This window comes from Archocentrus centrarchus, chromosome 6 (genome assembly GCF_007364275.1).
Source record: "Archocentrus centrarchus isolate MPI-CPG fArcCen1 chromosome 6, fArcCen1, whole genome shotgun sequence".
Classification (NCBI taxonomy): Eukaryota; Metazoa; Chordata; class Actinopteri; order Cichliformes; family Cichlidae; genus Archocentrus; species Archocentrus centrarchus.
In genome coordinates this window covers 13,909,738-13,932,878 of record NC_044351.1, presented here as the reverse complement: position 1 = coordinate 13,932,878, position 23,141 = coordinate 13,909,738, and the positions used below count along the sequence as shown (strand labels likewise).

The 23,141-nt window shown below is 39.8% G+C and overlaps 1 protein-coding gene across 2 annotated transcripts in view; it reads left to right on the top strand.

Annotated features, from left to right (window-relative positions):
* shisal1b (shisa like 1b) overlaps positions 1–23,141 on the top strand; it is a 38,430-nt gene that overhangs the window by 6,025 nt on the left and 9,264 nt on the right. The window contains exons 2-4 of one of the 2 annotated variants that reach the window (XM_030731794.1): positions 13,221–13,441; positions 19,141–19,354; positions 21,915–22,217. In XM_030731794.1, coding sequence (XP_030587654.1) covers positions 13,375–13,441; positions 19,141–19,354; positions 21,915–22,217 — 584 coding nt within the window. In that variant the 5' untranslated portion in view covers positions 13,221–13,374. Of the gene's footprint in view, positions 1–13,220; positions 13,442–19,140; positions 19,355–21,914; positions 22,222–23,141 lie in introns of those variants that run through there. The other variant, XM_030731793.1, reaches the window with a different exon arrangement.

The window sequence follows — 23,141 nt, the reverse complement described above, 5'->3', positions numbered from 1 at the left end:
AATGGCCCATTAAATGTTTATCATTATATATAAATGTTAATATGAAGGGGTGAATTTATTTTTTTTTCTCCACATCTGTGACTTGCTTTGAGCTTTGTTGCTTTGTTGTTTTTCTTTTTGTTGTTGTTTGTTTTGTGCGTGTGTGTCTTTTTTTTTTTTTTCTTTTCTTTTCCTCCCTCAAGGGGGTGGGGGCGTTTGACATCAGGAAGGCATTTCCTCTTTTTTTTTTCTTTTTTCTGCAGCTTCTGAAATTAGAGGGTGAAGGAATAATCGAATAACAGACAAGCTGTTGAAATTCAGAAGCAGGTTCCCCCAGTGGCTGTTTTGAATATTAATGCAGTGTTTGCTCTGTGTCTGTGTGTGTGTGTATCTCCGGTCAACACAAAAGGAAAGAAAGAAATCGCATTAATTCAGACTCCTTTGAGCATTAATCCAGCTGAAACAGTTAAATCATAGATGAATGATACTTCACAGGAGAATAAACCGATACTTGGGGAAATGGGTTGGGAAAATATCAACTTGAGTAGACTCATTATTCAAATTAGTATCTGTGCATATTTATTCCTCTATATAAAGAATATCCTCCATTTTTATATTGTATTACTTTCAGTCTATGAGTTCTTTATAGTTGAGGGGTCTTTCCCAAGACTGAAAAAGGTGAGAATTACTGTAAGTAATACTGTAAATAAGTAATTGTAAGCCTTCAGAATATATATATATATATATATATATATATATATATATATATATATATATATATATATATATATATATATATATGTATATATATATATATATATATATATATATATATATATATATATATATATATATATATATATATATATATATATATATATATATATATATATATATATATATATATATATATATATATGTATGAATGTATGTGTGTTAAGCACAAAAAAACATGTTCTGTGAGTGACCTTTCACCTTTGATCGCCAAATTGTTCTTCATTTAGCATTTATTCCAAATTTGAACAAATTCCCTCAAGATGTTCAAGAGATATCATATTTATAGGAATTAGCAGGACATGTGTATGAATGGACAAAGTGAAAAATAATGCCTCTGGCCACAGCTGTCATCCTCAGGGGTAATCTTAATATTGATATATTGACATTTATGCATGACCTCATAATTCCCAGTAATTGGTGCAGCAGCATCTGACCTCTGACCACAGCTTGCTCTCGTGCTGCAGCTACAGCGTGTTGATGCTTCATTGACTTGAGTTTAACCTCCAGTTCAGCCTTTCCACTGTATCACACTGCAGATCAATGTCACGACATAACTAATAACATGTGGAAACTGGTGGTGATCCACATCTTTCTGTGCAAGTCTCTTTATTACAATGTGTAATCGACTGTATGATACACTTGAGGGGCATTGCAGTTTAGTGAAATAAAGCTAAATCTGCTCAAAACTAAACAGATAATTAAGTTATGAAGAAAACCTTGTGTATTTACTTCCACTGAGGTGTGGTGATTTTAAATTACTGCGCGCCAGATGTAGCAACTTTGAATAAGCAGAGTATAAGAGAGGCTCTTAAAGAATCTGCTTATGCTGTCATATAAAAGCATATGTTATTTCACAACTAAAAAAAAAACTGCTTTCTCACTAGTTTGAGTCGTAAATAAGCAGCAGAGAGAAGGAAATACTTGGAGAGTTCAAACATAAAGAAAACAAAACAGAGCTGCATGAAAAAAGCTCAGTAAATGTGTGACACTGGGAACCAAAGCCCCATTTGAGAGCAGTGAAGAAATTTGGTTTAGGAGCATATGAAAATAACTTGTGCAAGTTGTTTTTGTAACAACTCAGCCATTTTTCCTTTGCAGACACGCAGCTTTTGATTTCTTTTGTGGTGGGAATCCTGCAGTTTTAATGACGACTCCAGGTTTGAGTCATGGTGCAAATTTACATTTTCCTCATTTCAAAATCAGAACAGGAATCACCCCAAATAATGGCAGAAATACAGAGCACTGAAATTTCCTGCCTTTAACAGCTTCCATATGTAGCCATCTGCCTGACCTCCCTTCCTCAGAGGTGTTATAGGAAGAGAGAACAGCTGTGACTGACAGCTGCGATGTGCTTGGAGTGAACAAAGGGTTAAATGCTCAAATCAGACGCGTACTGTTGATAAGAGAGCCAGAGGTGCAGAAGAGCCTCTGTAACTTTGGCCCAACCATGCAAGAAAGAGAAAAAGCTTTTATCACCAGATAAAATGAGCATATTGAAGTAATGGTATATAAATTCATCCGAGTGTCAGAGGCAAGTAAGGAGACTGAGGCAACGGCCGAGCACACAGCTGCTGGATTAGATGTGGCATTTTGTACTTGCCAATGTCAATGTTTATATGTGTGTACACTGCATGTTTGTGTGTGTGTGTGTGTGTGTGTGTGTGTGTGTGTGTGTGTGTGTGTGGTGTGTGTGTGTGTGTGTGTGTGTGTGTGTGTGTGTGTGTTTCAGCCTCCTGTTGTATCTGGGTGGAGGAGTTGCTAGTTAACCATTACTTAACGTAAATAATTGTTTCTTTTTGTTTGGTGATTTATTTTTGGGTTTTTTTGCAGGATTTTCAGTAAAACACACACACACACACACACACATTTTAATTTTTGAAATGCACATGAAGCAAAGGCCCCAAACAATATCTCCAGCATATAAATGTCATTCAGTGAAATAGTTCATGATATTTATAAAGGCAGCAGGACAATCACACTCAAAAATTACAGACTGGGTCCTCAGTGAGAGCATTCATGTGCCAATCTCAGCAGTAGGTCATCCTCACTCTTCAAACAATGCCTTCCTTTGGGTTTGCCTTTTCACCAGTGGTGGCCTTCATTGTTAAAAAGAGAATAAAAGTGATGCTGCCTTTGTTACTAAGCAGAAAATGCATGAATATGGATAAGAGGTGTGTGTCTGTGGGAGATTGGGCTTTGTTCCTTAAGTCAGCTACCACTGAGCCAGGGGCTTTAAAAAATGGCACACATCCACACAACTGTGTGTCAGCTGTGTGTATAAACATTTTTTCTGTATTGTCACATCACACATGTGTGTATATGCTCACCATGCTGGCAGACATTATGCGCTATATAAAGCCAAAGTATAATCCATGAGTCATTATGGCTCAAATGACTGTAATTTTTAATTCACCATGCAGTATAATGCCTCACTATAATCCTTCTCTCCAATAATGATGAAAATTTTAAATAAGTGCGATGATCACATCCGCCATATTATCAGTGAACAGCAGCAGGTAACTCTTCATTTTGATAATAAATCCATGCACAGTCTCAGAAATCAGCTCAACAGACATGTCGGGGCTTTTTAGAACAAAGTTATAATATTAGAGCTTCGAGCTGAACTCAAATGGCATTTAGGGAGCATTTCAGGACATAATAGGAAGTTATTATTCTCAAAAATCTGCCAAATGTATGCAACCTGAGGTGAGTTCATTCTCTGTGGGTCAAAAGCAGGACAGCCTCATTAATGAGGTGTAATCCCACTACGATGGCCAGTCAACCAACACTTCTAATAACGATCACTGGAACGGTCCACAAACGGTTTCTTGCAATTTAAGACTTTTCTAGCAGGCTATATAAACTGGCTGCCAAAACACCATTAGCATTTGGAAGGGAAGCAGTGGGGAGTATTATCCGTTCTCATCTGAGGTATTCTTGGCCACACTGTATGAGGTTGTGCATGACCGCTGCCCTTTGTGACCTTTGCAACCTCAAGGTGTTTGCAAGCACTCCGGGTGTTTACAGTGTGTCTGTAATGGCTATTTTGGGGTGAAGTTGCATGGGGTTTGATCTGAGGTGTTAGACCTCTTAAGGCCGACTTGTGCTTATGGGGGTTATCTGAGGGTAAAACTGCCCACTTCATTAAGTTTGGTGTGATACTTTTGGATCTGACACAATTGTAAAAGTCACTGAGGATTTGGAAGTTTTTAGTGGGATTTTCAGGCAGTGTAGGTTTAACACAAAACTTGTAAAGGAGCTGGGTCAATGAATGGCACTGAGTCACTGAGTCTAAAATTTTCTATTTCAAAATTACGTAGACTATGAATTCTCAGGACAATGTGCAAGGAAATATGTGTGTAAACTATGCCTGGGATTTGTGTCTTTACCATTTCAGGCCTGTTGATAAATCACACACAGAGAACAGAAGTACCAGCTTTAAGGCTAGTATTGCTTTTTTGCCATGCTGGTCTGTGTATTTAATACAGGCCAAAGGGAGAAAGCAGAGATCATGAAACGAATATGTTTTAACTGTCTGTCATGACTTTCTCCTTCATTTTTGAAATTCCCACTGGGATATTTGTCTGCAAGTAGAAGCTATTTTAAATCCAGGGTCGGGGAGATGTTGATGGGGAACATTTCCAAGAAAAGCCAAAAGAGCCCGGAGTGGGGTGTTAAAGCAAATCCAAACAAACAATGCTGGCTTTTGTCTGGGAGATACTACCGTGTCAGTCTGCATCACAGACACAAAAAGTCCCCAGGATATGTCTCCCAAACCCCAGAGCCAAACAAGTCCAGTTATTCTGCATGAGTCACAGGCTCGCTACCAAAGAAAACTGAATGCAAGTGCCAAAGCGCTGATGTGTTGACAGATGAGGACTTTGCTGCCTGCAGGCGGCTCGGAACTTTGATGGAACGGCAAGTGTTGGGAGCTGCTGCAGAACAATTCCTGGAAGGCGTTCTGTGGCCTTGAAAGTGATTTAAGGGTGACAGCTACTGGATCTCTGTGACATTTAGCAGTCAAACTCAACAACACCCAGTCCTCTGAGTCGCTTGATAGAGCTCAGATTTTCAAAGCTGTAGGGGCCCCAACCTCAAATCAAAGTCTGAAACTGATCCTCATTGTAATTATGATTACTGATGAACCTGTCGATTCCTTGTTAATAAGTTGAATTCTTGATGATACTGAACAAAGCAGCAAATCAAAAATATAAACAATGCATGGCAATTGTTGGTTAATAATTTAGTTAATAGCAGATTGCAAAGCTAATTAATTTTCTGCCCCTAACTAACTAATATTCCAATAGTTTCAATATAGCTCAAGTGAGACAGACACCAAGCACTGCACCTACAGCTGCTTTTCCCATTATGTAATAAAGGCTTTATCAACTGATACTTAACCTTAAGTGTTCAGACTCTTGCAAAGACACATGCAGCATCAAGTGAGCTGGATTCATTCATTCTGCATCACATGGAAACAAGATCTTTGTTGATCTGCATTATGTCAGATGAGGCTCCAAGAATTCTCATTCCCCCAGCTGACTTTGAGGCCTTGATTGTATAATGAATTCAACTTATTAGACTCCAGTAGCTGTCTCATTAGACCCCTCTCTCTCTATCTGCATGCATATATTTATTGCCCTGCTAAAATTATTTGTGAGAGAATCACGCTGTTAAATTCCCACTCGGTCAGGGGGAGACTTTTTCCTGTGAGTTAGGGTTTCCCAAAATTTCCCAAGTTTGTAAATGTATAATAATTAGCCTTCTCAATATTTTTTATGTGATTAAAGCTTAAGGAAAAGCGTCAGATTCCTTTTCTCCACCAGCTCCAAAGTTATGATATTAGTTGTTTACCCGACTTGAAATGTGGCTGGTGCAGTGTAGCGAGAAGAACTGAGCAATGTTTGTAACTGCTGCTGCAGGAGTTTTATTTCCAGATGGATGCTGATATTGCCTTCTTCAGAAATACCAGCCAGAAGTATTTCTATAGTAGATTAGCTCAAACAATATGATGCGATGCTGCCATTTCTGCCAGGTATTATGAAACTGAAGCGAGTTGAGTTATGATTCTGGTTATAAGGAGGGAGGAGGGAATTTTCAGACAAATAGCTCTATTATTTTCCAATCTGACTTTGTAATTCAAATTGATAATAAATTAAGGGTGTGAGACAAAGTGAAGGCAGAAGGCAGAATAGTTTCTGTCAACATGACAGCTCTCAGCAGGTAGAAACACTATGTGCCTGCAGCAGATGCTACTTTGATTACAGTTGTTCTCTCATCTTCTGCTTGCGTTATGCTAACAAACCATTACCAAGTCAAAAACAGAAACAGACCACCCATGCAGCAAAGGCAGGACTGCACAATGGCTGAGGCTATTATGCTGCCATATCGACCAAACTCTCCACAACAAGCCCTATGGCAACACTGCTGTGTTTTTCTCCCTTAGCGTTTTTTAAGGATTTTATGTATTCATTTCCTGTCCACAACATTGTGGGTGGTAATTACAAGAGGCTACACTCTTCCTTATGTCCTCCGTGACGTTAAGGTCTCCCAGGCAACATCCAGGCTTTAGACAAAAACATGTTGCTGTCGTCTTTGGGCTTTATTTAGAATATTTGACCTGGAAAATTTATTCAGGTGATGGCTCATGTAAACCAAAGAAGAAACTCCGTTCATCAGTCAAATTTATGTCGAGGACTGCAGCCCAGAGCTCAAAGTGAGACAGCACAAATAGGCTCTTATTGCTCTGATCACTTTGTAATAAAAAGATGTCAGATCAAAAACACCCATAAAAAAATTTGTGGGTGTAAAATGTACTCAAACAATGAATGAAAAACCTTCTAGTTATTGGGTCCTTGTTTGATGGTGTCCAGTCTATTCCAGTCTCATCTCTGTGTTTTATCCTTAGACTCTCCTGTGTGAAGTCAGTCTTGTGTCTGTGGTTCTTTACCTTTCTGTCTTTGGTCAAGTTCATATGTTTGAGTATATGTTAGTCATATGTGTTAGTTACTTCCTCTCTTAATTTGATAGTATCTAATGTCTTGTTTCCCCACTGAGTTTCAGGTGTGTTTCCCATTTCCCTAATTACCTGGTGTGTATTTATTTTCCGAGTCTCCCTCTTGGATGTGTGTCTGTCTGCTCCGAGTTTTTTAATTTTCAGTTCCCCTGCTCCTGCCCTGCAATCATGTTTAGCTTGTATTCCTGCAAGAAACGGCATTAAAGCTGCTGTTTTGAGTTCATTCCTGTCTCCAGAGTCCTACTTCCTGTCCCCACACTCTGCCTGCCACACAGCCTTATATGACACTTGCTGTGTGTCTGTAATTTTTTTATGTTGAATTTCGAGACCTCTTGCGATTCATCAAAAGATACAATTAGAATAATTGAAACAGAATATGATGGAGAAACTTGTCCTTTTATCTTGGTTGACTGGGTTATGTCACAAAGTCAGAGCCATTGAGAAAATCAACCTTCATAACTGCTTTCAAGGCCAGAAAACAAAATGTCGTGCTTCATTTTAGGTATTTAGATCCATCATTCAGTACTGTTAAAGATGCAACTATCAAGCTGAAATGCTATCTTCAACATATTCCCAAACAAACATTTTTTTTTTGTTTTTTAGTTTCTGAGAGCTATCCTGGGTAGATATATGCATATGCTGAAGCAGGCAAAATTTGTGTGTTATAATGGAGGCTTCACCAATATATTGGTATGGATAGATAGACATTTTAGCTGCAGGTAAGATGATGCAGTCATGGTAAAAAAAAAAAAAAATTTAAAAAAGAAAGAAAAGAAAAAACCCCTCTTTCAATTATGAGATTTTACATATCACAACATCATAATAAAAAATGACAATCTCAAATGTTGTTAAATACAACTTCAGATGAACAATAACACATGACATATTACACTGTGTCATTATGTATTCAATAAAAAATAAGTCAAATGTGGAAACACCTTGTGAAAAACTAAGTACACCCAATGATTTGGTAGCTTGTAGAGCCACCTCGAGCAGCAATAACTATGACTGGGCCATTGCAACACTTTGATTCTTTTCTTTTTCAGTCATTCTGCTGTAGATTTGCTGCTGTGCTTGGGATCATTGTCCTTTTGCATGACACAGTCGTGGCCAAGCTTAAGCGGTCAGACAGATGGCCTCACATTAACTATACAGAAGAATTCATTGTTGACTCAATGACTGCAAGGCGTCCAGGTACTGTGGCTGCAAAACAAGCCCAAAGCCCAAATCATCACCCCTCCACCACCATGCTGACAGTTGGTATGAGCTGTGTTTGTTTTTCTCCACACATGGCGCTGTGCATTATGGCCAAAACATTTGAAGTCTTGTGGTTTGTTCGGATGCAGCTTTGCAAACCTAAGTTGCACTGGCATGCTCTTTTTAGAGAGAAAAGGCTTTCTCCTGGCAAGCATTCAAACAAGCCATATATGTTCAGTTTTTCTCTAATTGTACTGTCATAAAAATTAATATTCAACATGCTAAGTGAGGCCTGTAGAATGTGACATGTAACTCTTGGGGTTCTATTTTTATTTTTGCAGTTTCTCTGAGCATCGCATGGTTGGGCCTCAGGGTGAATTTGCACCGCTTCTTGAAAAATTGTTTTTATAGAGGTGCTCACACTTACTGATGATTAATCAAGTGCATCTGATTAATGGCTCCAGGCTGCTACTTAGATGCTTGATTCCCATGGAAGCCGTAAGGGTGTACTTAGTTTTCACACACTGCCTCTGCAGTGTGTTTCTGCTTTGTTTGATAAATAATGAGACTGTGTAAGACGTAATGCCCTGTTACTCATCTGAGGATATATTTAGCTAATTTTGAGACTTGCTAAGGACCAGATACATTTTTTTATGTCCTGATATATAAAACCTATAAACAGAAAGAGGATGCACTTTCTTTTTCGTATGACTGCATTTACCCACAACAGTGGGTATTTGTACACAAATTCAAAAAAAAAAAAACAACAACTTTAAAACAATTTTTTTTTTTTTTTATCATTATTGTTTTTTAATTGCCCTTCAAAGAAAACACACAAAAAATGCAAAAATAAACAATCCAAACTACTGGTGTCGTCTGATCAGTGGACAGTTTTTTATCCACAGTTCTGTCACATGTCCTACATATTCACCAACCATCACTTTCAGTGGCTGAGGCTGCCACTCCTTACTCACTGATGCTTGTGTTGCAGACAATTCAGCCCTCTGTGCCAATGACAATCATCAGATCACAGCTCTAAATCTCCTGACATCATATCCTAATGGAGCACTGTAGTGCTTCTGAGTGAAGCTCTAATGTCATCAAATGTGAATGAAATCCAATTTATTATGATGATAGTCAAATGGAGCATCAGTTAGGCAGAGGGCTGCAACAGAATGTATTTGGATGCAAGCCCATCTGCAAACCCACAGTCACTTAGCTACTGCTCGCTCTTCCCCTGTGTGAAGTGGGAGTCTCATCTCTAAACTGTACTTCACTCCGGATGCTCATGTGTTTTAGGGTGATTGATAACGCACATTAACATGGATTAAGGGCAAGCAAAGCAAGAGAGAGTGCATTTATGTGCTCTGAGGAAACTCTAATAATGAGACACAGAGGGCGCATAAATATCCAACTACTATCACCCATGGAAGAAAAAGGTTATGTGAATACTCAAAAAGACAGGACTAAATGTTTCTTCTAAAAATAAAGCTAAGTTGGAGAGAGAGAGCGAGAATTATAATCTCGAGCTTTTGCTTTTACAAACTTGAAAGCTTCTCAGGTCAGGGACACTGCAGGCCAAAATAAATAAATCATGATTTTTAGAAAGCATAATAACGTGTCACATACTTTAAAGCTAATGTTTGAACAAAAATAAGACTTGGACAAGGATGTTCATGAGACAGGCCCGGCTTATCGCTGTGTATAATCTTCAAATAGTCCAAAAATCTTCCACTGCGCTTTTCCTCATCAAACTTCTGACAGATTTGGGTCTCCTGCTGTGTTGTGATGAAAAGTGTGCTGCTAGCTTCACAGTGGTTACTGCAGCAATTGGTCACTTAATATTTGCTTCTTTCCTCTGCGACTAATGAAGAACATGCGGACAAGTAAATGAAATCTGTACGCTTTTTTCAGGAAATACAGTATTTCCTCTCACAACAGCTTTTACATTTACTCAGAGAGTGGGTGTTTCCATGGTCTTTATGTATATTTTAGTTTGATTTGAGACATAAACAGCACGTAGCTAGACCCTCCATCTGTGTCGCATGCTGGGCTGAACAGTATGTTCTATTTTAAGTCCCAGGGAGCACCATACACTGTGTGCAGTGCTGTGTATGCCTGTCTACATGCGCTTCTGTGTATTTACAGTACATATTCTGCTTCACTACCATCAGACTCATTACACAAACCCCTGAACATTTATGTCTTCTTTGCAAACAAGCCCTGCGCCGTGATGTTGTGAACCTTGCCCTTTTATAGCCTGCGCAGCACAGGGAACAGCGGGACACCATGTGAAAATACAGGGATACAAGAAAATAATGTATATAAAAGACCACAGCAGTAGAAAAGAAGAGTTGATGTGTGAGGGGAGTGGGGTGGGGGATTAGAAAGGATGGGAATCCCTTGTTTTACTTTACATGTTGTCATCTGACAGTACACTAAAGCTTTCACCAGAAATAAAAAGACTGGAAAAAAATATATGAAATGCCACTCTAACAAGTCTCCTGGGACCTCAGTTGCCTGGCTTTCTGAAGAGGGAACAGCTTTTCAGATCAAAAAATGCTTTAAAAGACTTTGACAGAAAAAGCTTGCCGTGCTCCACTTGCAGCTCATATTCTGTCCATGTGGTCCACAGTAGCTTCATTGTATATTGGTATTGTGACCGAGAGATTTTAACAAATAGGAGGTGGAGCAGTACCTGTAATTGATCCTATGAATCACGGAGAATGGGATTTTCCAGATAGGCTGGAATTTGAAGGGTTTGGACTTTAGAGTCTTCCAAAACATGTTTTTCATTGGTGCATGACTCATTCACATGGTTACATGCCATATTTATAACCAGCAATAGGTCCTGTCTCAACTAGAGAAAGATGGTTGTATATTTTATTAAGGTTATTGTTTATCCATCCTGGAAAGGGAGCGTATGTCTTCTTAGGGATAGAGTCTGCATTAGATTCAGTCTAATCAGGTTAGACAGTCAATGTATTGCTGCTCCTCCTGGTTGTGTACCCATGTATGCAGTTCCCAAAAGATAGCAGCCATATTCTCAGCTCTAATCACATGAGATTTTTATCATGAGGAATTTTTTTTTTTTTACCATGAGTAGGACTGGTGTGACCTGCTGGGAAAGACATCTAGGCTACTCTTATTAACAGTCGGTGCTTGTTAACTGGTGTAGATCTTTGTCCTTCTCCCAGTACTCAAATCACCTCCCTTTTTAAGTCTGTTTAGGTCAACAGCAATTTGGATAAAGTCTAGGTATTCCATTCGGATGACTCTCTCTGCCCTCAGGTTACTTTGAGGTTTCAGTTTTCCATGAATGGCTTTGGATAAAATCTTAAGCTCTGGACCTGTGAAAGACCTGTAATTCGGAGGCCTGCATTTTCCGCTTTTACAGCTCTGTAGACCTGACAGCTTTGCCGCTTTCTGCATCAACTGCCCAAGTGTGCAAAAAGGTGTTAAAGGTGTAAAAATTGCCAAATGCTGTTTTCTCCACAGCCAGCCTATTTCATCCTCAGTGATCCACTGTGTACCGGCTGCAAAACAAGCAATGCCATTTTAAATAATCAACTGATATTTTTTCAGGATAGCCTTATCTCTAGATGATTTTATCAATCTGTTGTTTGGTTTAAAAATAAAGGAGCTGAAAGATTTCCACAAAATATTCCAAAGCGCATGTTGATGCCATTAAATGTATCACTTTATCTGAATACCAAACCTGAAAAATATTCTGTTTACTTGGAAAATTACAACATAATAACATAATAACAGTTAATTAATTGATGCAGCTCAACTTTCAAAGACAAGAATGTAAATCTGGAACAAATACTGAGCATTAGTCCACACAAACATTAGCTCATAGTTAGCAATGAACTCACTCTTCCGCAGATGTGGCTACTTGTGTAAAACCCTTAAAAAACAACAAACAGCAAAACAACAAATCAAACAAACAAAAACGTAGCTCGTTGCTGATTTATTCCTCCTCATTATAGAAAACTTGCCATTTCTGACCTGCTGGCCAATGCCCCACCCCCACCATTTATCTTTTGGTTGTGTGTGTTCATGTGAAAGAAGCAAAACTTTCCAGTCTCCCTCCAAATGGATGTACATCTATACCATACATCAGAGTGTTACCAAAACAGCTCAAAAAAGACAGAGGCTGGTGATGCAACATTAGACCGGCTTTGATCCACTGATATGCTGAATTCTTTTCGTGGCAAGAACACTGATGGCCCTCTACACCCTTGCTTTTGCTCTTTTTGCTTAGTTTCTCCTCCACTGTCAACCTCTGTCAGGTTCTCAATAATTTAGGAGCCAAGTTTGTAATATTTTCCAACCAGCTTCCAGAGAAGATGTTTAAGTTTCTCTGCACATACACACAGCTAAAGCGATCAATGCTTTCTGGTACAGTTTTGTATAAACCTGAAAGTCAGAAAAATGGGATTTTAGCAGCAAACAAAAGGTGGTTTCGCATTAAATTTGCAAATGGTTCATTTACATAGCTTGCAATAAATTACCAGTAGCATCACCTTAAACTAATGCACAGAGAGAGATCATTTATGTGCAAATTTCTCTGAGGCTAACAGAACAGAAACAAGTGTGCCTAAACGAAATGTCCTGCCACCCCATTAATCTTTCTTATCATCAGTAGATGGATGGCTGTGGCGATGCGTCGAATGGTGATAATGTGGAAGAAGAATTCATGAACCCCTATAATGCATCACTTGCAAGCAAAGTTCTCTATAGCAGCTCTGCAATCAAAACTTTACACTGTGCTGAAAGAGCAGATTATGTGCAATTCATTAAATATGCGTTCTTCTTAGAGCACCGTACTTTTAATGCATGGTATGTGCAGTTTTTCTTCACTGCGGAGCACAGTTCACAGAATTACATAACTGCACATCTAATTTGAGATGTGGTTTTGTCAATTTTATTAGAATCAGCTAAACAACTGACAACAGTTTCAGCTCAGGGAGGTAAACATTTTCATGATTGCCACAGTAATTTACCATGACTTATAGACAAGAAAAAGCAAGCATGGAACAACTTTTAGCCCCAGTGTTGTCAGAGTGCCAGTTTCAATTAAATCGAATGCCCATGTGGTCCTGTTATGTAAGCTTTAGGACAGATTTCGGAAGGCATCATGGGTGCTCACTGCCAGACAAGCTGTCCACACAGTTGGGTGGAACTTCCAGAAATCCAAATCAAATAACTTAATCTTTTCTCCCCCTGCTTGTCTTGTTCCCATTAGGAGCCCTGACTCTAAGCAGCAGCCATGTGAGAGAAGCTGTCAGCGAGCAGAGGATGCCCACGTCCAGCTAAAACAGAACAGCCCTTCCCCCCTTCCCCTCCCTCTCCCCCTACCCTCCTGCTCCCTTCACTTCTTCCCACATGAGGACAGGAAGATGACTATCTCCAGCCGGCAGTCCTTCAATGTCCTGACGGTCATCTTCCTCCTGCTGTCCACTGCAGGTCTGTGAATTTTAGTCCAAGCCTATTTTTGAGTCTGCCTATCTGCTCCCCCCCCCCCCCCTCCCCCTTTTTTTTTTTTCTTCTGAGCCTGCAGATGTTCATATCAGAGTTTCAGGTAGTGGTGCTCCTATTACTCACGCTAAGGGCAGTTTCTACCAACTTTGGATGCCCCCAAAATATAGGTGTCAGTCCTTTGCTGGTTGAGCCACTATAGTGTTATAAACTGAATACAGGGAGCAAGCCAAGAAAATCAAAGTTTTACAGACAGAAAGATGGATGTTTACATGTGATGGCCAGAAGCTGAGTCAGACACATTTAACATTAGGGTGCTTTAAACATTTACTGCCAAAAACTTACTTTTATTTGGCAGGAAAAGCTCTGAACCTTAGGGTGCTCTATAAACGAGGCCATGCAGTGTAAACTGTGAAGGGAGCACATTATAACCCCAGAAGCTACAAAGAGAAGAACCCAGCCAACACATATCTTTTAGATATGAAAAACACATTATGCAGAAGGAAAAAAAAAAAAAAATATGCCGACTCAAGTTTGAAAATGACAAAACAGGGCGAGGAGGAGGATGAGGAGCGAGAGCGAGAGCGAGAAATCGGCACTACAGCTGGCAGGAGCAAGCAGCAGGTTGAAAACCCATAACAATCAAAAGAGTGAGGAGAGTGTTATTCATGTTAATGCCCTCCTCACTCAGCACCTATCTTTGGTTTGAAAATGGCCGTTTTCATATTTCCAGGAATATGCATCAAACCCAAAGATCGATGATTACAACTACAGAGCAAACTGTGTGTGCAGTAATGCTATGAATGCTGAATGAGTGCCAGAAATGAGAAATAATACCCAAATTTCTCCTGACTTTGGCAGTAATGCAGAATGAAATACAACCCTCAACAATCTCTGCAACTGATTTCTGATTTGACACAATGTTAAGTCATTATGTCACACATATATATGTAGGTTTTGTATATAAAAAGCACATAAACGTGTTGTAGTTAACACTAAAGACTATACAGCAGAATCACTAAAGCGCAATACTTCAGATATCTAATTGCAGCTCAGAAAAGTAAATTGATAATAAACAATTAAGACTTTAATTTACTTTAGTCTTTAAATTGTTTGGAGTGATGCTCATCACGTGAACCTGATGGTCAAGCTGCAATTGACTTTTTAATTAAAAAAAAAAGGTAGATTGATATTATTATCATGCTTATATTTTTTAATGTAATGATGATCATCAAAGCTGTTTTTTATGTTTGAACAAGCTGAGGCAGAAGAGCCCATGCCCTGTCTTGCAATTTTAAAAATAGTGATCTATATGCATGCGTTCTCCACCTTTCTGCCAACCTTCACAGCTTGGTAGATTTGGTTTGCCGACAGAGAGACAGACAGACTGAGTGAATAACAAACAAACAAACCAACGGCAAAGCTAATAACACCAAGAAGATGCACACAGCACAGGATGTGCACATTACATTTACAGCTCACAAAAAAAAAATCCAATTGAATGACTTTCTTGTGAGTGAAAATCATTTTGTTTTCTTTGTAGATGCTCACCGAATGAAACATGCCAACCTTTATGTTTCAGAACAAAGACGAACTGCAGATGTGAGCGCAGTTACAAATAAACTGTGATGGGTGAGCACTGATGTGGTGCATTTGCACCACTGAGAGAAAGAGAGAGAGAGAGAGAGAGAGAGAGAGAGCCACAGCACTTTTCAGACTGCAGGTAGTAAACAAACTGTAGTTCAAGAGCCAAGCTGTTAACTGTATCCTAAATTTCAAAAGGTGTTAATGAAATTAACCAGGTGGGTTTGTTTACAATGCTATCCTTTCCAGAAGCAGCTGTTGTTCATTTAAGAAGCCAGAGACTTCCCTTGAACTCTTCTCATTCCAGCTGTGCATCATTAGAGAATTTTATACTCCACTTACAATTGTGGAGGGCCTCTTCTTCTTTACTACCAGGTTACTAACCCTCAGCCGTTGACCTTCTTCTTTTAAAGGGCATAAAAACATGAGCTGACTGTAGAACTTTTTCATGGATTAACTAACTTGCATTGTCAATGCAAGGGTCAAATGAAGAGCTTTCTTTCACTGGAAGCCATCCTTGACTTTCAATTCTACTGTGTCCTTCAACACTGTTTCATTTTACAGCCTCTACAGCTGAAATTAGCATTGCTGAAGCAAAGATGGCCAGCAAGCTCATTATAACCTGAAAGAGGTCTCTTTCAAATGCTGATCTGCCTTGGCCTGAGATGAGTGAAAGACCTCTATCACACTGCAGCATAAGTGGACCTTCAACTAAATCACAGCAAAAACACTTTAACTGACAACACAGCCATATTTCCTGGCTCCGCTCATAAAAGGAAACACATGAGAGAAAGATAAATAAGTTCCAATATAACTAATCTCAGTGCACTTCAACGTGGAGTGACATCATTTAATTTGTGATTCAGCTGAGAACTGTCAGCCAAAGCCAAACAGCACTGCAAGAGCTGCAAATGAAACGCACAGTGCCACAGTGATAGAAATCATATCAAACTGTCAGTATATTTAAGCAGAGGTCCTATTGGACCTGTCGTGTTAAACATACCTGAAGTTTCAAATAATGAAGTTAGCGCATGTACAAGTAAACCCAAGCGAGCCAAACGCTCAGGCTGCAGACTGCTCTAAACTGGTCTGAGATGAGTGAAAGACTTCTATCACACCGTGGCATACACTAAGTGGACCTTGAACTAAATCACAGTAAAATGTGTTTTACTGACAACACTGCCAGATTTTTAGGCTTCCTGATGAAAGGAAAAACATAAGAAAAGGATCACTCAGGTGCACTTCCCATGAAGTGGCATCATTTAATTTATGCTTTGACTGAGAATTACCAACCAAAATGGAACAGAATAAAAGGACTGGCAAATCGGACTCATCTCAGACGGGGACGAGTCGGCCTACAGGATGGAGGTCAAACGTCTGGTGTCCTGGTGCAGCCACAACAACCTGGTGCTGAACGCCCAGAAGACAGTGGAGATTATAGTGGACTTTAGGAAGCACACAGCCCCTCTACCCTCCATCATCCTGACTGGCACCCCCATCACCACAGTGGACTCATTTCGCTTCCTAGGAACTACCATCACCCAGGACCTCAAGGGGGAGCCCACCATCACCTCTGTCATCAAAAAGGCCCAGCAGAGGATGTACTTCCTGCGGCAGTTGAAGAAATTCAACTTGCCAGTAAGGACCATGATGCAGTTCTATACTGCCATCATCGAGTCCATCCTTACCTCCTCCATCACTGTGTGGTACGCTGGAGCCACCACTAGGGACAAACAGAGACTACAGTGCGTTGTGAACTCTGCTGAGAAGGTGATTGGCTGTAACCTCCCATCTCTCCAGGACCTGTACACCTCCAGGACACTGGGGCGTGCAGGTCGGATCACAGCCGACCACTCTCACCCTGGGCACAGACTTTTTGACCCTCTCCCCTCAGGCAGGAGGCTACGGTCCATTCGGACCAGAACCTCCCGCCATAAGAACAGTTTCTTCCCCTCTGCTGTTGGACTCATGAACAATAACCCTAAGACTGTTACCACCACCCTCCACAAATGCCGATGACCCTATGTTTATGCACCTGTCTGTTTGCACTGATGTACATATTACTTGACTATAGTTTACATTCTTTTATCTTTTAATTATTCTCTGCACGGTATATTTTTTAATATTGTGTTATAGTTATAGTTCTAATATCTCTGTATATTTGTAATTTGTATATTTGTAACATTGTCTTATAGTTTTTATACTTATTTGTTTTTTGGTTTTTTGTAAGCATGAAGTACCGCAGCAATTTCCTAATGCTGTGAACCTGTTCACCCATATGACAATAAAACCTTCTGATTCTGATAACGCACACAGAGCCATTAATAAGATTAAAATCTTATTAGTGTATTTGTAACAAAAAACCTGTAAACTGCAACATATATTGTGGTTTTCCTTATTTTGTATCATACCCTTTCACATGAAACTTGACCAAAATTTCAAATAATGAGGTGTGTACGCACAAATAATCCTTTAAACATTTGTTGTTTGCAAGGGGGAGCCAATCAGAAGAAGTGTCTTAAAGTGTGTTAAAGGGAGTGTGGTTGTAACTATTAGCAAAGTTAAAATTCCTTGTTTCAAAGGATGAACTGAGGTGCTGCACCAAGTCCCAGTAGACCCATAAGAATTATTTTAAACTGTGAATCATGCAAAGCTACTCTAGTAGAGTCCAAGAATAGAATTATGGAGCTGGAAATGAGCATTATAAATTTACTGTAAGATTATTTGAAAAAAAAAATGGCCACATAATCTCTCCATTACAGACTGCAAAGAAGTTTAAAATGTAATTGCACCAATACATGCTGTATATTTGTCACTGTTTCGGCTTCCAGTGCTCATGGGCATCTGAATAACTATATTTATTTATTTATCATTTTAGACAGGTCATAGGTTGTTTTAGGTATGAAACAATGAGGATGCCAAGCAGGTGTCATTAATGGTGATATCAGCTTTATAAATTTCTCCAGTAGATTGGTCATTTATTATTGGTTTGTGATTCTTGTAATTTTATGTGCAGTTCCTCACTAGTTGCCAGAATCCGTAACCAAACACATTATTGTTTTTCCCCACAAGGCAGCAAGGACGAACAGATTCATTTCCCTCTAAAGCTGCAGGGACTTGTTAGCATATTACAGCTGAATGCTAATAAGCCAGAGGACCACTGCTTCATAATGAACTGACTGTTTCCACCTGTATGACTTTCTCTGCCAAATAATTACACTTTTCAGGATGACTTTGCCTATATGAGTTCCTGTTCAGAGTTCTGGAGTTAAAATTCTTTTTTTTTTTTTTAGTCATGTTTCACATATGACTAAAAAATTTGCCTTTCAACACAATTCTGACTACAACCAAAACGCAGCCGAGGCCGCTTGTTACTGTACTGTAACTGTGCTGAGTATTTTGGGTTTAGTTACAATGATAAAAGTGAGCAGGCCAACAGAGACTAAACTGTGTGGCTTAAGAACATTGTGGCTAAAGACGAGAAACAAAGCTGCAAGTCTGGCACCACCTACACATTATTTCGTTCACCCACTAATGTGTCAGCATCCACTACTGCAACAAGTGTCATTAGGTTCTTTACCAAGATCCCTGGAATTTCACGAATTCCAGCTCAGCTTGTGCTTATGCAAACTCTTGTGATGTCAGGATGGTGTGTGTGACAATATAAAGAAAATAAGATACCACCCTCTAGTTTGAATGATTAGCTAATCAGTTTAATATTCTCTGTGTTTTGGGGGCTGCTGTGTTCCTTCAAGGATAAAAATGACAGTAATTTTGCCAACATGGGCCTGCATGCATAATGTAAGATTTACGCTGATTATTTTTGCAAAAACACAGTGCTTTGTGTTCCTTGTCCTATGCCATAATTATTAAATAAATTCAAAGCAGCCATGTATTTTCAGAGGCAACAAGCATTCACTATTATGTTTTTGCAGTTTGGCTGTTGTAGGTTGAAAGGTGCTTCCTTGAGAGCTGTTGTCATTTTCAGAACTGGGAGAAAAACACAAATTGTGCCTCAAAGGTCATGAGCCGCATTTCTTCTTTGTGTGTGTCTCCTGAATATTACATCTGCACTTTCTTTTTTTCCTTTTTCACCACTGCAGCCCTCTCAGCTCATTACCGAGTGTGTGAACCCTACTCTGACCACAAAGGGCGGTACCACTTTGGCTTTCACTGCCCACGACTCTCAGACAACAAGACCTACATGTTCTGCTGCCACCACAACAACACCGCCTTCAAGTACTGCTGCAACGAGACCGAGTTCCAGCTGGTCATGCAGGTCAACCTCACCACCACATCTGATGGTTATGCACACAAGTGAGTAATAATCCCTTTATGCTCTGCATGTCCTCTGACAAAACATCTGCTCTGCCTTTTTTTTTTTTTCATTTACTTGGTTTTGACAAATTATATTTAACATAAAAAAAACCCATTGCAGTAAGGATCTCCAGGCACCCAGTGTTACTCAAATCCAAAGCTTTAACATTGCCCAGCTTAACAGTCCATGTCACATGTTGGGAGCAATAACATATTGTTGAAAAGCGGGCTGCACAAGACACATATGGACAAGGACTGAGCGCATGAAGTTTTATACCTGCATATATTTGTAACAGAGTCTGTTTCTGACCCTTGTTTTAGGTGCTTGTGTGTCATCATTATCAGTTTTCCGTTTACCAGTTTGTCAATAAGGACATATAAATGGAATATTTAGAGTGCAATGAGTGAAATGCAGGAAAACATAAAAATACATTTACTCCACTGACTCAGCATTGGTCCAAGATTTACACTAAATGCTAGTCAGTTCTTTCTTGGCCTATAATGGAAATTTGCACCCCTCAGGAAGCTATTTTATTGAGTGGTGCACAACTACTGAACTACTGTTCAGATAGTTGTGCTAAAACACAAACAAACGAGACCAGAAGCTAACCTACTTGTCACAGATAATTAGGGAAAAACTGGTTGTGCTGAATCTCAGAGAACTTGGAGAGCTGCTATAGTGACAGATGAATTTACCTCAGATCATATGAAAACAGCTTGTTTTGGTCTCCAGAGTTTCTTGACAGTATCGTACTCACTGACACCATTTGCCTCTTGCACAGAGAGCTTGTTGACACTGACCTACACCTAGAAGAAGAAGTATTCAGTACCACCACAGAGGAAAGCGTCTGCTAAAAGCAGCCCATTTGTTTTGAGTATGACTCCCCCACATGATACAGTAGCTTGCAAAGGCAGGTGTTAAGTGCTGGCTATTATGTTAAGTCATACTGTAGTGTCCTAGACTGCATCACAGTAAAAGTCTATGTAAGATTGTAGAGCTGTATCAGTGCGGTATTATTAACCCATGCCAAGATATGACAGATTTTTCACAGAGGACAAATGAACTTAAAGACATGCTCATTGCATGGAGGATAAGCAGATTTAAACTGAGTGAAGGTCATAGAAAAATGTGCCTCCTCTTCTTCTGTGGGAGCACCCAGTGGGAGGCTTGGGTGACAAAACCACAGCTCTTTGTACTAATGCCCTCCCAGCATGCCTCTGTCTCAAATGGTACACAGTGCCCCGCAGCAGGTCATGATATTTCATTTTTAGTGTCAGATGGCCCGTTGGGCCTCTCTTTTATCTCGGCTCAGTGGCCAATAAGACCAGAGGCTTGATATTTACTGCTGGCCGAGCGAGTTAAACTGGCCATAATTTTGCTCTCTTCTTACACTTCATGGTGAAAATGGGATTATAGCTTAAGATTTACTGCAGTTTGAGGTAAAACTAAAGGCATTTTGACTCTGAGCGTTTCACTATTATGTGCAATGTTGTATGCCGCCTTCGATAAAGTTACAGAGCAGCTGAAATAATATTGAACTGAAATGTATGGAGGAGTCATCTGAGAATAAATGTTCAAGAAATTAACACGAACATATAAAACATATGACAGATAAACAAAATTATAGCAGGTGACTGACAGATTTGTCTATCGTAGCATTCATTCAAGCAGCTCAGATGCTGGTTTTAAAGCAATTTATTCAGCCGAACCTCCCTAAGGCTGCGTCGTTTCCAGACAGTAGTGGATCCAGTTGATTTACTGAATTACCACTTGAATGTCATTTTTGCTAAGGGCTTTAATCAATGGAGTCACACTAATTGCATATTAAGGCAAAACTAAAAGAACGGTTTCACTTCAAATAAATCTCTATTTTGAAGTAATGTCCTGTGTCATCTCTGCCTCTCAGAGTCAGAATATTTATTCAACCCTCAAATGTGTGTAATATTTCCACCCTACATGCCCGGAGTATTTAACCAGCAACGTGGCACCAAAAGATAATTTAAAATTTTGTTTTTGTTTTTTTTTTTCAAATTCTGCTTCCCCAACCACTCAGGAAGCTATTTTCTGAGGCCCGTTTCTGCTCATTCACCTTGTTATACTTTATGGATGTGGGTGGACTAAAACAAAGATCAAATGTGCCCCACATAAATTCAGTTGGATCATGTAATACATGAAGAAAATTTATGAGAGGTGGAAAATGAGAGCACTGATTTTTAGAGAAACTATGTAGGAGCCAAAACGAGATGCATTAAAGTCTCCTGTGCTAATGAAATTCTTTGTCCAATTTAGGAAGCAGTATATAAGAAGCAGTAAATGGAACAGATGGAGGTTTTTTAAATATATTTATTTTTTAACTAGTTTTATCAAGGGAGGACTTGATGAAAGTTTTGGTCTTGCCACATAAACTGCAAATATTCACACCTGGCAGGCGCTATCATTGCTTTCAGGATTTGAGTGCAGCACGAGGGTAACTGGATCATAGTTCTGAGGATATGAAAGTATTTATCATCATCTTTTTCAGGTTGCCCAGTATTAATTCTCCCAGTCTCTCTCTCTTAGTAATTATACAGCCCTGGTTGGTGTGTGGATCTACGGCTTCTTCGTAATGGTGCTGCTGGCTCTGGACTTTCTCTACTACTCAGCCATAAACTACGAGCTGTGCCGGATCTATCTGGAGAAATGGGGTCTGGGGGGACGCTGGCTGAAGAAGGCTCGGAGTCAGTGGCACAGGTCCATGCCGGAGGAGAGCGAAGCCCAGGCTCAAGCCCAGCCCATGGTCCCCAGCCACTTCCAGCCCAGACACAGCCTCAGAGGGGAGAGCCACAGCCCTACGCTCCTTCCCTACAACACATCCACTGCATGGTAGGTCACTGCCTGTCACATGACAACTGTCAACCTCCTGTTTGGGACAAATATCTGCTGGAAAACAATTTATAACTTTGAGAACACACATGGCCAACCACAAACCAGCCCAGTGGAAGCCTATGTTATGTTAACCTCCTCTGCACAATGATGATGATTTCAAAATTATATAATGTTTCCATCCCATCAACACAAAACCCACGAGACAGATAAATTTCTACAGATACTAAAAGTATTTATCTCCAGTCAAAAAGGGAAAAAAATATATGCACTAAATTGTCCAAAGTATTCACTTACCCATCCAAATCACTGAATTCAGGTGTTCCAATCACTTCCATGGCCACAGGTGTATCAAACCAAGCACCTAGGCATGCAGACTGCTTCTACAAACATTTGTGAAAGAATGGGTCACTCTCAGGAGCTCAGTGAATTCCAGCCTGGTACTGTGCTAGGATGCCACCTGTGCAACAAGTCCAGTTGTGAAATTTTCTAAATATGAAATATTCCACAGTCAGCTGTTAGTGGTATTATAACAAAGTGAAAACAATTGGGAATGACAGTAACTCAGCCACAAAGTGGTAGGCCATGTAAAATGACAGAGTGGGGTCAGTGGATGCTGAGGCTCATAGTGCACAGAGATCAGCAACTTTCTGCAGAGAACCACTACAGACCTCCAAACTTCATGTGGCCTTCACATTAGCTCAAGAACAGTGTGTAGAGAGCTTCATGGAATGGGTTTCCATGGCTGCAGCTGCATCCAAGTCTTACATCATCAAGTGAAATGGAAAGCATCGGATGCAGTGGCGTAAAGCACACCGCCACTGGACTCTCCATCTGGCAATCCAATGGATGACTCTGGGTTTGGCAGCTGCCAGGAGATTGGTACTTGTCTGACTGCATTGTGCCAAGTATAAAGTTTGGTGC